At 40.5% G+C, this 13,082-nt stretch overlaps 1 protein-coding gene across 16 annotated transcripts in view; it reads right to left on the bottom strand.

Moving 5' to 3' along the window:
- SENP6 (SUMO specific peptidase 6) overlaps positions 1 to 13,082 on the bottom strand; it is a 167,414-nt gene that overhangs the window by 49,164 nt on the left and 105,168 nt on the right. For all 16 annotated transcript variants that reach the window (XM_043510533.1, XM_038393819.1, XM_043510534.1 and 13 more), the window contains 4 exons: positions 7,531 to 7,933; positions 6,012 to 6,247; positions 3,055 to 3,222; positions 2,581 to 2,614 (listed from right to left, as the gene is read on the bottom strand). In XM_043510533.1, coding sequence (XP_043366468.1) covers positions 2,581 to 2,614; positions 3,055 to 3,222; positions 6,012 to 6,247; positions 7,531 to 7,933 — 841 coding nt within the window. The remainder of the gene's footprint in view (positions 1 to 2,580; positions 2,615 to 3,054; positions 3,223 to 6,011; positions 6,248 to 7,530; positions 7,934 to 13,082) is intronic.

Genomic DNA, 13,082 nt, shown 5'->3' with positions numbered 1-13,082 from the left:
TTGGCTCTTTGAAGCAGCTCAGGACTGCTGGAACTAGTTAGGCTTTGGAGGACGGATCTGTCCATTGTTTTATCACAAAGCTCTACTATTTGCCACAGGGAAGGTGACCATGAATCCAGAAGTTGATAGAACTGTGTCATACACGTGACACTTGCCCAATTCTGAGTCCTCATCTTGGATCTCTAGTGACGTGCTAATGATATGCAGCCGTCATGGTCACCTGTGTGGTGCATGCCTTATCAGCTGAAGCTTACAGCAGAAGATTTGAGGCCTCATATGATCATTTAAAGGATGTCTCCCTTTTTACATCGATGAAATTCACAAAAAAGTGCTTCTCCTTCCATAGGAATTGTCATTCTCTTTGCTACCTCCAATATGATGCCCAGGTGCTCAGTAGGTGTCTTTGCATCTGAAGATCTGAAAGAACAGAGCCTTTAATGTTACACTAGGGGGCTGGTTTCTTGTATGGGATAGTTCATTTATTGTTAATTATTACTATCACATGGGGTGGAAGGGCAGCACCGTGAGGCCCTAAAGTCAAGAACAGTAGAAGGTCCAAACACTTCCTGGAATTCCAGAATACATGCTATCCTTGACAAGTATGGATATGTTTACGTAGAGTTTGACACACTGGACACTGGGCATCTGGACTGACATACTAAACTTTCATCCTCATTTTCATTTCCTCCTCCTCCTCCTCTCTGTTCTTCCACTAACCAACGTCACCCAAGTAAATCTGGCGATAAGATGGCCATTTCTTTCTCTAAAGATAGATGAAGACCTGCTAATGCTATATGGGAACAGGAGCAAGGCTAGTAAGACCCAGGTATTTTTAGAAAGTGGAGAGAAGAAATTTGAGACAGTCCTCCATGGAGATACATAGTTAAAGCAAGTACAGAGGGAATGTTCAAAACTACAGCTTTTCTCTATGGAAGCCCAGTCAATACTAGGACTTTCATATGCTGAAGAAAATCTCGAAGATTCAAGGAAAAGAAAAAAGGTTTGATTAAATACTTTCTCAGTAGGATAAACTCTAGTTGGCTATATCCCTAAATCTAAATTATGACTACAGGGTTTAAGAAGATGGATGAGCTGTAGATACAGGCTAGACTGTAATAAAACCTGTAATAATCTATTGAAAATAAAATTCACAAGAACTTTTATCTTGAAATATCTGAAGTTGTTTGAAAACTAGATGTGGTCTCAGATTATGAAGTAATAAGAGCTGGCTGGGAATTTTTTTGTCCGCCACGAAAAAAATCAATTAATTTTTTTTATGTTCTAATTGAAAAACTGGCTGCTGAAAACAAAATTTTTTAAAGTTTTCAGGGTTTTTTTTTTTTTTTTTTTAGAAATGAAAATGTAAATTTTTGATATCCCAAAATTTATTTCCCATGGAAATTTGTTCTGTCAAAATAGCCATAAAAAAAAGCAGGTGGAAGTTTTTCGACCATGTCTAATACGATTTCTGGTGAAAAGGAATATCCAGATTTCATTTCATATATGAAAGTGGTGATTCCTGAACATATATTAAGAGACTACACTTTACAAAGGTCAAAGTCTTAACATCCAGCGAAGCACATGCTTAACTTTAGCAAAGTACATGCTTAACTTGAGTAGTTCCACTGACCCATGCTTAAATTCTTTGTGGCATAGGGCTTTATTGCATACATCATGGAAATACTGAACCATTATAATTTGTCGACATTTACATGAAAGCCTTACACAAGAATGACTATTCCATAAGGAGGGAAACCTTATTTTCCCCAGAACTTAGCTTTGCAACATAGTCAAAAAGAGTAAAAAGATTAGGACGGGAAAACAAAGCTTATTCATAAAGGGAATATCTGCAGCCTTATGATTCCCCAAATTAAGTCACTATTAAAAAAATAAAGTCCCATCTCCTCTGGGACATGAAATATGCAAACTGCTCGCAAGACAAAAGAAAAGGAAAAAAATTCCAAATAGGGAGGAAGAGGATGAATTGGGTGCAGTTACAGAGGATAACCAGCAACCAAAACAATAATTTACTCTCTTGCTGAACTTGCTATTTTCATCTTGTTGAACTGAGCTGATGATAAAGTGTTAAAAGGTATAGGTATAAAAGCGTTACTAGTATCATCCTTGTCAGGTGAGACTGCAATCCCTCTCAGAGGAAGATGCACACCAACAGTCATTAATACAACTAGGAAAATCTATGATCATGTAATTGTGACTATACTCCAACAATCTAATGATTTTTAATTTTCCTCCAGGGTAAGCATACATTATATTGAAATAAGCCAATCCCTGCTAATGGTAGATAGACTATTTATATGACCAAAGTTCTTTAGTGCTCCAGACATTACCAATCAATATCAAGGACAGTTATATACCTATCTCAGATTTTTATATTAGTTGCTGTCTGTGGGGAAAAGGGATCTAGTATAACTTACTGTTACAAATATTTATATACACACTCAAGAAAACTTTACTACATTTAAAGAAAATAATCAAAAATTAAGCTTTGAACCATTTCTAAACAAAATCCCAACTTCTTTACAAAGAATTTCTGCAAGGGGAAAGAAAGTAAGTACTGACCTTCAAGACGTATCTTGATAAAATCAAGGCAAAACTGTGAAAGATACAACTATATTAGTATTATACATTGCTGGAATTCCATAAGCCATGCTTCCGCCAAAATAAGCCCCCCAAAAGCCTTCATAGTAAGTTATTAGTTAGTTATTAGTCAGTCATATTAGTTAAAACCCCAACTTTTAAAAACCAAGTTTTAAGAGAGCTGACTGCAAGACTGAATGCAGTATATATTTAAACCAAATTAAAGAAATGAGCATCTTCCATATGTCAATGTCCCTGTTTGTCAGCCTGATTGTTGAACATATACAGGATTTCTCTCTGCATTTACTTTGGCTTTCATTTAAAAGGTTTAAAATACCCTGTAAAAACATACACGTGACTTTTGCCTTCTAACCAAAGAGATTGTTACTACTTACTAATAGTCCAAAATGACAACCTAATTGGAAAAGGGGACTGACAAAGCAGAAGTGTACTTACAATCACAGGTTCCACAACCATTCTTCGAAGGGTTCCTATTCGTATACTTCGACAGTGTAGAATGACGCTTTCCCAGGAGTTTTGGTAATTTATAGGTACAGCATCAGTTACTTCTTGAGAAGTAACTTTACGACGTTTTACTGGTGTGTTAGATACAATGTTGCCAAACTGCAAAGTAATTTTCAAGTATCAGAATTTCTCATTACAATTTGCAGTTAATGCAGAAACCCATTCAATTTTAACAACTTAATTTTCACCCATTTTTGCATAGATAAATAGGACTACATAATATTAATACCGACTGTATAAAGGCTGTTATTCCCCCAAGAATTTCCAGTGACATAAGAATCAGGAAAACAAAGTTTAAGTATTTTGTTAATGCAACCAGATTAGAGAGGCAACTATTAGTGCCATTTGTGTACATTTTGCCACAATTATGAATTGTGATTAGTGCTTTTGAAGTTGCCAAAAAACAACATAATTACACTAATGCATTGAAGCGTGGTGCTGCTTGACATGCTCAAGACAGCTTCTCTCCTTCCTCAAAATGTTCTTTTTGGTTTTATTAGTACATTCTTTGGGGGACTGAAAGTGCAGAACTATTCTTCTTGAAGTACAGCACGTGACAATGTTACCAGGATCACAACATTCCAAAAGAGAGATCATGCATAACCATGGACACCCTCAGGGGACCTCTGTCAGAGGGCTGTTAGATTTTTAGGGCAGATTCCAGAATGAAAAAGCTGAGCACCGATAGAAGGCATTTGGAGATTGGCTTCAACTCAAAGAATCTAGTGAACCTGAAGTGATGCATTAGCTCAAGAGATGTGTCTGCTTTGATTTTCAAGAAGAACAATTCTAGAATATTGTTTTTAGAAGGAAAGCTGATCGTTAATCGTCAGACGACAAGGTTTTCAATCTTAATGATACACATTTTTACTTTGTTCTATTCTGTTGAACAGTTTTCTGTGTTTATCTAATGTTTAGTGTTGATATACTCTTTTCATGAAAAACTTGTGCTAAGGCTTGTTTTTAAGTTATAACCAATGACTATATTGCTCTAAAAAAGGTACCAAGAGCTTGAAAAATAACTACCTAAGCTAATGCATCCAATGAAGTGAGCTGTAGCTCACGAAAGCTTATGCTCAAATAAATGTGTTACTCTCTAAGGTGCCACTAGTACTCCTTTTTTTTTTTTTTTTTGCGAATACAGACTAACATGGCTGCTACTCTGAAACCTACCTAAGCTAAGTTACTAATCAATCTCTCAATATCCTGGGATCAACTCTGCTACGTCAACACTACAAGCATTGTAACAGACACAGTTAATGGTAGTTTCCTTCTGTCATGGCTAAAGCTGTAGGTATATTCTATGCTGATGATATTTCAGCCCACATCTCATTTTGCCTATGTTTTTCTGTCTTTATTTCACTCACTCTAAAGTGTTCAGTAAAACTCAGATGTTAACAGTTCGTTCTTTAATGTTAGTGAAAAGGAATTTGAGACGGTGCAGTATAAAACAGTGGGGAAGTTTTCAAAAGCCTCAAATAGCACTTAGTGCCTAACTTCCAATGAGTTTCAATGAAGTGTTTTCAATTATTTCCTTATGTAATTTCAGAAGAGTATTAGAAGAACTGAAATGGAAAAATTGTATTTATGGCCCTAACTTCAGGCCCTGACATCTTAAAAGTTAAATCAAACTGAGCATATTATGTAGCCTAGTAAATTTCAGCAAAGGAATGCTGACTTCTTGAATATGAATGTAATATGCCGAAATCTATACCACTCGTTGAGTGTTCTAAATAACAGGGCTTCGGAGCTGTGCTCTGGCTCTGCTCCAGCTCCAGACAAAAACCTGCAGCTCCACTGCTCCGGAGCTGCTCCGCTCCAAAGCCCTGCTAAACAACAAATACTTTCAGCACTTCCAACTTGGATCCGATATCCTGTATTCTATCAAGTACACTTGGAGTATGTCAACACTGTAATTAAACACCCATGCCTGCCCTGTGTCAGCTGATTTGGGCTCATGGGGGTTAGGCTATAGGGCTATAAAACCGCAGTGGAGACTTTCGGGGGGGACACCACAAAGTGGGAGGGTTCCCATAACCTGGGCTCCAGCCCAAGCCCAAATGTCTACACCATAATTTTACAGCTCTGCAGCACCAGCCAGCTGACATGGGCCAGCCGCGGGTGTTTAATTGCAGTATAGTCATACAGCTGCTGGACCTAATTCACAATAATTCAAATGTATAAGTGACCCAAAAGAACTTTAAGCAGCACCAACTGTTATAGGGAATTTATTTATTATTTTTTAAAAGGATCACTGTCAAGGTTGTTAAGTCTTTAAATTAACATACCGTGAAAGCTGTCCCCTTTGACAGCACTAAAGGAGTCTGCTCATGGTGCATTTTTTGTCTTTGTTTATCCAATTCTTGCAGTGGTGCTCAACTAAAAAACAAAAATCCCCACCATGAAATCCTTAAAATAAGTGCTATTAGTTGGGACAGTTGTCAAAGTATTTAATTTTAAGGACCATCATCCTTGCCCAGTGTCCCTTTATGTTTAAAAATTTTAATGCTAAAAATTATCCTTTCATTAATGTATACAAATATCATACACCACTTCACATCCCACAATGGAAGACCAGATCCCTAATTATATAGAAAGATAATCTGTTCAGCATTAAACACAAAGAACAGCGTATGTTGAGAATGTATGATTTTTTAAACACATCCCTAAATGCATAAACATCTACATATATTGAACAAGTTTCCTTAGGCTTCCAATGTTGTATGAATGAGGAGAATATTTGACCAACTGTCCAAGGTGAAAAATAATCAAATAAAGCCCACTTTCTGGTCGGATACACCTTTACATTTCTCATTCGCTATCTGAAATTTTATACACAGAGTTTTATTTAAAATAAAAAAGAAAAAAAAATTTTTTTAACTGAGTACCTGATCTTTCATTCTTGCTTTTCTTGGTAATGTGATGGCAATTTCTGTGTCTGCTGGAACACTACTTAGTCTCTGTTCTATTCCAGAAGTATTTTCCTTTAATGCTGCTTCCACCTTTCCTGTGGAAGGTGCTGGGGAAGAACAGGCTGAATCTGCGGGTCGAGGTGATGTGCTTTCCATTCTGTTAGTGCTGCCACTGTTGTCGTCATCCTCCTCGTCGTCACTGGACAAAATAACTAGGATGCAAATATTAAATACAAAATACATTGCTTGATGCATGTAATAATTTTTTTAAATGACTATTTAGTGGCTTTTCTCTTTTTGGATAGCTAAACACACAGAATATCAAACGTAATCTGCATCAATTTCTTCAACATATTTTCTTTATTAATAGTTACTTTGCCACCATCAGTGGAAGTGGAAATACCAACTTCATGATTCAGACAAATAAACCTGTTCAGTACGGAATTAGCAGTGATCAATACGAGTTAAGCCTAATTTAATTCTCTTTTGACAGAAGGGTTCATTCTTAAAAGGTAATGGAGCCCTGGCAAATATTTTAAAAAAAAAATTAACATCCAGAGCACAGCTCAAGGTACTTAAATTTGAGAGGCAGCATGATACAGTAGACTAAGCATTGGACTGGAACCAGAAACTCTGGAAATTCTAATTCTGGCACTGCTGTGTGGCTGTAAGCAATCTGCGTAACCCCTCTCTCTCTGTGCTATTATCCCCTACGGACCTGTAGACCGTTCAGCAAGTCCCTACTTCTACTTTTTGCTTGGTATGAATGGAGGTGGTGAGGGGGTAATATGGCAAGTGCAAGAGCAAGGAAAGAGTCGTGAAGGGTTTTGAAGGTGAGCGCAAGTTTGAATTGTACGTGGAAGCATTCAGTGGGATTAATTCTAAGGTATGGGGGGGTGGACATGGTTAGAGCAATGGATAAGGAACATTGTCTTTGTAGCTACAATTTACATTGACTACAGTATAGTGATGTAATCGTTGGGGAGGACAAAGTAAATATTAAGAGGCTGCTGCAATCCAGACATGAGCCGAGTATTTGGACGAGAAAATTTCAACCATGTAGATTAAATGAAAAAGGTTTGATTTTCGAAATGTTATGCAGAAAGAAACAGCAAAATGTGACATGACCTGGATGTGATGGGCAAAGGAGTGGGAGAAGCCAAAATACCACCTTCCCTTTTTCAAGGTTGAGTAACGCATCCTCAGCAGGAATAGTCTTTAGAAATTAAGAATCAATCAGCAGCAGCATGTGTTGCATTTTTAAATATATTAAGAAATCACTAATACTTTGTTTTACCAATCCAGATTTTCCTCATAAAGGGAGTACCTCTAAAACACAGAAGAATGCAAAGTTAAAAACAAAAAAAGACGACCAGCAAAAGATTCCAAATAGTTGGCAGGAGACAAATGGAACCAAATATTTTTCATTCTTATAGGATATTCTTGGGTATTTGACAAGTTCAAATCATATCTAGCTATATAAAAGCATACTTACTTGGATCATTTAGTTCAGATGGTCTTGTACTCCTCTGTCTTAAGTTTCCTGAACTTTTAGGAATTTTTGTCCCAGTTAAGAGACCAACTTTTCCATTCGGTCGCGACAGAGAATGTCCTACAATATCATGACTCAGTATGATATCAACTGGACCCTTCCCACCAGCAGAGCCATAGAACTTGTGTGTGTTCAATCCTGTACCTGGAGATTTTTGCCCTGTTGAATTCTGATGTATTGAAGATCGCAATAAAGGTCTCAGAGATTCACTTAAGGTCACAGTTTGTTTGGAGCGTCTTTGCAAATCCTTACAGAAAACATTTCCATAACTTTGGCATTTGGTCTGATTTTCATTTGTCTTCTCACAGCCTGGGCAAAATGTGGAATAATCAGTTGGCTCCAAATCCTTGGGGGGGGGAAAAAAAAAAAAGGCAGTAAGTACAACACATGTGGTTTCGGCATTTATAGAAAAAGGTACAACAGAGACCCAGATTTTAATCTTGCTATTGAAATGTATATTTAAAAAAACCAATCACTCAGACCTATGTTATGTTATGTTAGCAATACCACAAAGAATGCAAGCCTAAAGCAAGCATTAACAGGTAGCTTGACTTTTTTGTTCTGCTTTTTAAGTGGGAGTCAAATGTCTACACTGCAACTAGATACCCATGGCTGTCCCATTCCAGCCAACTTGGCCTCGCAGGGCTCTGGCTGTAGGCCTTTTTCATTGCAGTTTAGACTTCCAGGCTTGGCTGGAGCCCAAGGTCTGAGACTCTCCCTCCTCGCAGCCCAGAATTCTACACAGCAATGAGACATGAAATAGTAGATTTCAACAATAATTGTCTTTCAGATGTCTCCAAGTAGAAGGTGTCAGTTTCTCTTTTATGTGACGTCTCAGCATGCGCTATGCTGATGATACAGCCACCACTGAACCTTGCTAGAATTAGGCTCTCTTTGAAAGCAACAGGCTATTTAAGTAGATGGTACTTTCTTCTTATTGTGCGTTTTATATCCTGAATAGCACAAAATAAATTAAAACTTAGCAAAAATCCACACAATATACTAAATCTTAACATCACCATTTATGTATCCTTGACTCATGTGCCCTCTACTCATGAATATAATCTCCTTCAACAGTTATTCTAGTATTTCAAGCCCCTGAGATGTTTTAGGGGCGTATGTGTGGGGGAGGAGGAGGAGGAAATAATTCCTTCTCCCTAAAACACCCCACTTGCTTATTTCAGGATAGACAATATTCAGTCCTGATTTAACATCTTTTCTATTCATAAAAAGCATCAAGACATTTGTCAGTTATTTCATGGCATTGCAGCAGGCTCAAAATGAACTCTAGCTCCATTTGGAAAGGGAAATCCCTAGCTTTCCAAAAAGATTCCACACTTCTTCTAACCCAGAAAAGAGCTGACAAACTTACTTTTCTATATATAAAAGCATCACAATATTATTTTAAAACATTTGAGGATTTTATTATTACTCCCTCTGAACCTGCACAGTAAGATTCATGCAAACTAAGGCACCTTACTCAAAAGATAGATTCCCCCCACCACACTTTTTTTTCCCCTCATTCTTTAAACGTCTCTGGCATATACAGTACACGCAATGGTATCATGTGGCACAGCACTCTAGCTACATTCACATAGAATGAGCTGCAAAGACTGGGTCAGGATTTCACCCAATGGGAGTTTTGCCATTGTCCTCACTAAGGTCAGGACTTTACCTTCTCTCTTTTTATGCTCAGCCATGTAGCCATTTGACATTTTAAATTTGTCGCAGGAACAGAATTCTCTCCAATAATAAATTATTCACCATATTTAGCAGTTAATATGGAGTCTTGCAATTGAAATAGAAATATAAAACAAGAGTAATACCTTTGTTTAAACGGCTCAATAGCTTTCAGAGTATATACAGTATTCAACATAACTAATTACACACATTATGTACTGAATATACTGAAATGCATATACATTATGTATATCCCCCAGTGCATTCATTTGACTAGAAGACAGAAAAATGCCAAAAGGTCCAAGGATGAAAAAATTATATATGTTTGTGACATTTGATAGAAAATCAATTTACTGCAAGTAGAAGTTTTAGATCTTTAGCATGAAATTGTGCTATTTTCTCATTTCATGTGCAAGGAGACTCTTCTTAATTTATTTTACATTCTAGTTTTTCTCCAATCATTGGATATTTTTGTACTGAAAACAGCTCCAACTTCCCCAGACCGGAACAAAACCCAACATGGCAGTTTTACTTCTCTATGCACAATACTTATTAATTACCAATATATCACCAGGAATGGATAGTTGAGAGCTTGTACCTCTTATGCCAAGTTACCACAAATGATGCTCTTACAGAACCATTTGGTATATATTTTGAGTGAGTCTGTAGCTTGAAAGAATAAATATTTGAAAAATGTCAAGAAGAAAAGCAAATTAAAAGTTCTCTTAAGCCTTTTAGATTTAACAGGTCACATTAAAAACAACAACAAGACCTTACAAATAAATTTAACCTAAGTAGGTAAGAGAAAGTAAAAGGAAATATTAACTCTCCCATCCAAAAGGAAAGTTTAACAAAGTCCGTATTTTTTTCCCCCAATGGCAACAAAAAACAGTTACCTATCTTTCGTAACTGTTGTTCTTTGAGAGGTGTTGCTCATGTCCATTCCATTCTAGGCGTGTGCGCACCCACATTCATGGCCGTTGGAGACTTTTGCCTTAGCGTTGCCTACAGGGACGGCTGGGGCGCCCTCTGGAGTGCCATGCTCATGGCGCAGTATATCAGGCGCTGTCAGCCCTATGCCCTCTCAGTTTTTTCTTGCTGACAACTCCGACAGAGGTGCAGAAGGGCAAGTAATGGAATAGACATGAACAACACATCTCTAAGAACAGTTATGAAAGATAGGTAACCATTTTTTCTTCTTCAAGTGCTTACTCATGTCGATTCCATTCTAGGTGATTCACAAGCAGACTCCTCAGAGGCCGGCTCTGAGTTCACAACCTTGCAGCACTGCTATACCAAAGCTAGCATCATCCCAAGCTTGCTGGGTAAGCACATAACAAGATGCCAACGCGTGGACTGATGACCAAGTAGCAGCCCGACAGATCTCTTGGATCGGCACCCACACTATGAAGGCTGCCGAGAATGCCTGTGCCCTAGCCGAATGATCTGTCAGGATCGCCGGCAGGGGCACCTTTGCCAACTCGTAACAGAAACGGATGTAGGTCATGATCCAAGATGAAATTCTTTGGGTAGACACTGGGTAACCTTTCAAAACAGTTTGGTCCTATCCATGTAGAAGGCCAGCACCTGTCTGACATCCAGGGTATGCAGTCTGCATTCCTCGTCCAACGAATGAGACTTTGGACAGAAGACCATTAAGTACGCTTCCTGACCCATATGAAACTGGGCGATGACTTTGGGCAGGAAGGCCGGGTGCGGACGCAGCTGGACTTTGTCCTTGTAGAAGACTGTATAGGGCGGCTCCAAAGTGAGAGCCCTGATCTCAGACACCCCAAGGGCCAAAGTTATGGCAACCAAGAAAGAAGTAGGAGGGAGCATGAAGCCAGGGGCTCAAAGGGAGTGCCCATGAGACTTGACAACACAAGATTCAGGCCCCAAGGGGGGGACAGGGTCTCGGACGTGCAGGTAGAGGTGCTCCAGGCCTTTTAAGAATCGCACCATCATAGGATGGGCAAAGATCGACCTGCCTTGAAATGGAGAGTGGAACACCAAAATGGCCACCAGGTGGACTCTAACCCAAGAGAGCAACAGGTCCCGGGTGCAGTAAATAGTCCAGGACATGGTACAGTGGGGCCTCCAAGGCCCGAAGTGGTCACTCCAAGGCCCAACACATGAATCATTTCCACTTTGCCAGGTAGGTCACCCTGGTGAAAGGCTTCCTGCTGCTCAGTAAGACCTGTTGGACCCCAGCAGAGCATGCTTGCTCATCTGCATTCAGCCATGCAGTAGCCAGGCTGTCAGGTGCAGTGCTGCCAGGTTCAGGTGCAGCAGTGTGCCATGATTCTGGGACAAAAGATCCACCTGAAGAGGTAGCTGCAGCGGAGCGGATGCCAAAAGACTGAGCAACATGCCAAACCAGTGTTGGCGAGGCCACCCCAGGCTGCGAGGACGATGCTCATTCTCTCCTGCCTCACTTTTTATTAGGACTCTGTGAATTAGGGGCAACGGCAGGAAGGCGTACATCAGCGCTCCCTACCATGTATCAAGAAGGCATCTGACAGGGATCCCTTGTCCCTGCCCTGCAGGGGACAGAACACTTGGTACTTCCTGTTCTGCCTGGAAGCAAACAGGTACACTTGGGGACTCCCCCACCTGTGGAAGATCAGGCTGACCACCTCCGGATAGAGCAACCATTCATGGTGAGATGAGAAGGCTCAGTTGAGGCGATCTGCCATGATGTTCTTGGCACCAAGTAGGTGGGCGTCACCAGATGAATGGCATGCTGCACACAAAAGTCCCAAAGGCTGAGGGCCTCTTGACAAAGGACTGAAGACCTGGCCCCACTCTGCCTTTTGATGTAATACATCGCGGCAGTATTGTCTGTCAGGACTGCACTACCTTGCCTTTTAGTGGGGTAAGAAGGCCTGGCAGGCCAGACAAACTGCTCTGAGCTCCTGGATGTTGATATGAAGGGTTAGGTCGTCTCGCAGCCAGTGGCCCTGGGTGCTGAGCTCTCCCAGATGGGCTCCCCATCCCAGATCTGAGGCATCGGATACCAGAGTCAGCGACAGGGACTCCCTGCAGCACCAATCGGGGATCTAGCCACCAGTTAAAGGGAAGAAAGGACACAGTCCGATACCCTGACCACCCAGTCCAGGGCATGTCTGTTGGAAACGTAGGCCAAGGCAAGCCATGCTTGTAGGGGCCATAGGTGGAGCCAAGCGTGGCTAATCACATATGGACATGCGGCCATATGACCCACCAGCCATAGGCAGGCCTAGGCCGTAGGGAGTGGGTGGTTCTTCATATGGGAGATCAGGTCCGACATGGCCCAAAAGCATGCTTCCAGTAGGAAGGCCCTGGCCCGCATGAAGTCTAAAACATCTCCAATGAACTCTATGTGCTGGACTGGCACTAACATGGACTTTTCTATATTTATTAACAGACCTAGATCGCAGCAGGTGGAACACACCAGATCGAGGCTGCCCCACACTTGATCCGGAGACCTGCCTTTGATGAGCCAGTCGTCGAGGAACGGAAACAGGTGGACCCCCCAACACCTAAGGTAAGCCGCTACCGGCACCATGCACTTTATGAACACCTTGGGGGCCAAAGGGCAGCGCCATGAACTGGAAATGGTGCGCTCCCACCATAAAATGGAGGAAGCACCTGTGCCCCAGGAATATAGAAATATGGACGCAAGCATCCTTTAAGTCGAGAGCAGCCTACCAGTCTCCCGGATCCAGTGAGGGGATGAAGAAGTCCAGGGAGACCATGCGAAACTTCAATTTCTGGAGAGAGTTGTTGAGGTGGCACAAGTCCAGGATAGGTTAGAGGCCCCCTTTGGCTTTTGG

This window comes from Dermochelys coriacea, chromosome 3, assembly GCF_009764565.3.
Source record: "Dermochelys coriacea isolate rDerCor1 chromosome 3, rDerCor1.pri.v4, whole genome shotgun sequence".
NCBI lineage: Eukaryota > Metazoa > Chordata > Testudines > Dermochelyidae > Dermochelys > Dermochelys coriacea.
The sequence above is the reverse complement of the archived record's forward strand: the minus strand, read 5'-3'. Positions and strand labels throughout refer to the sequence as shown.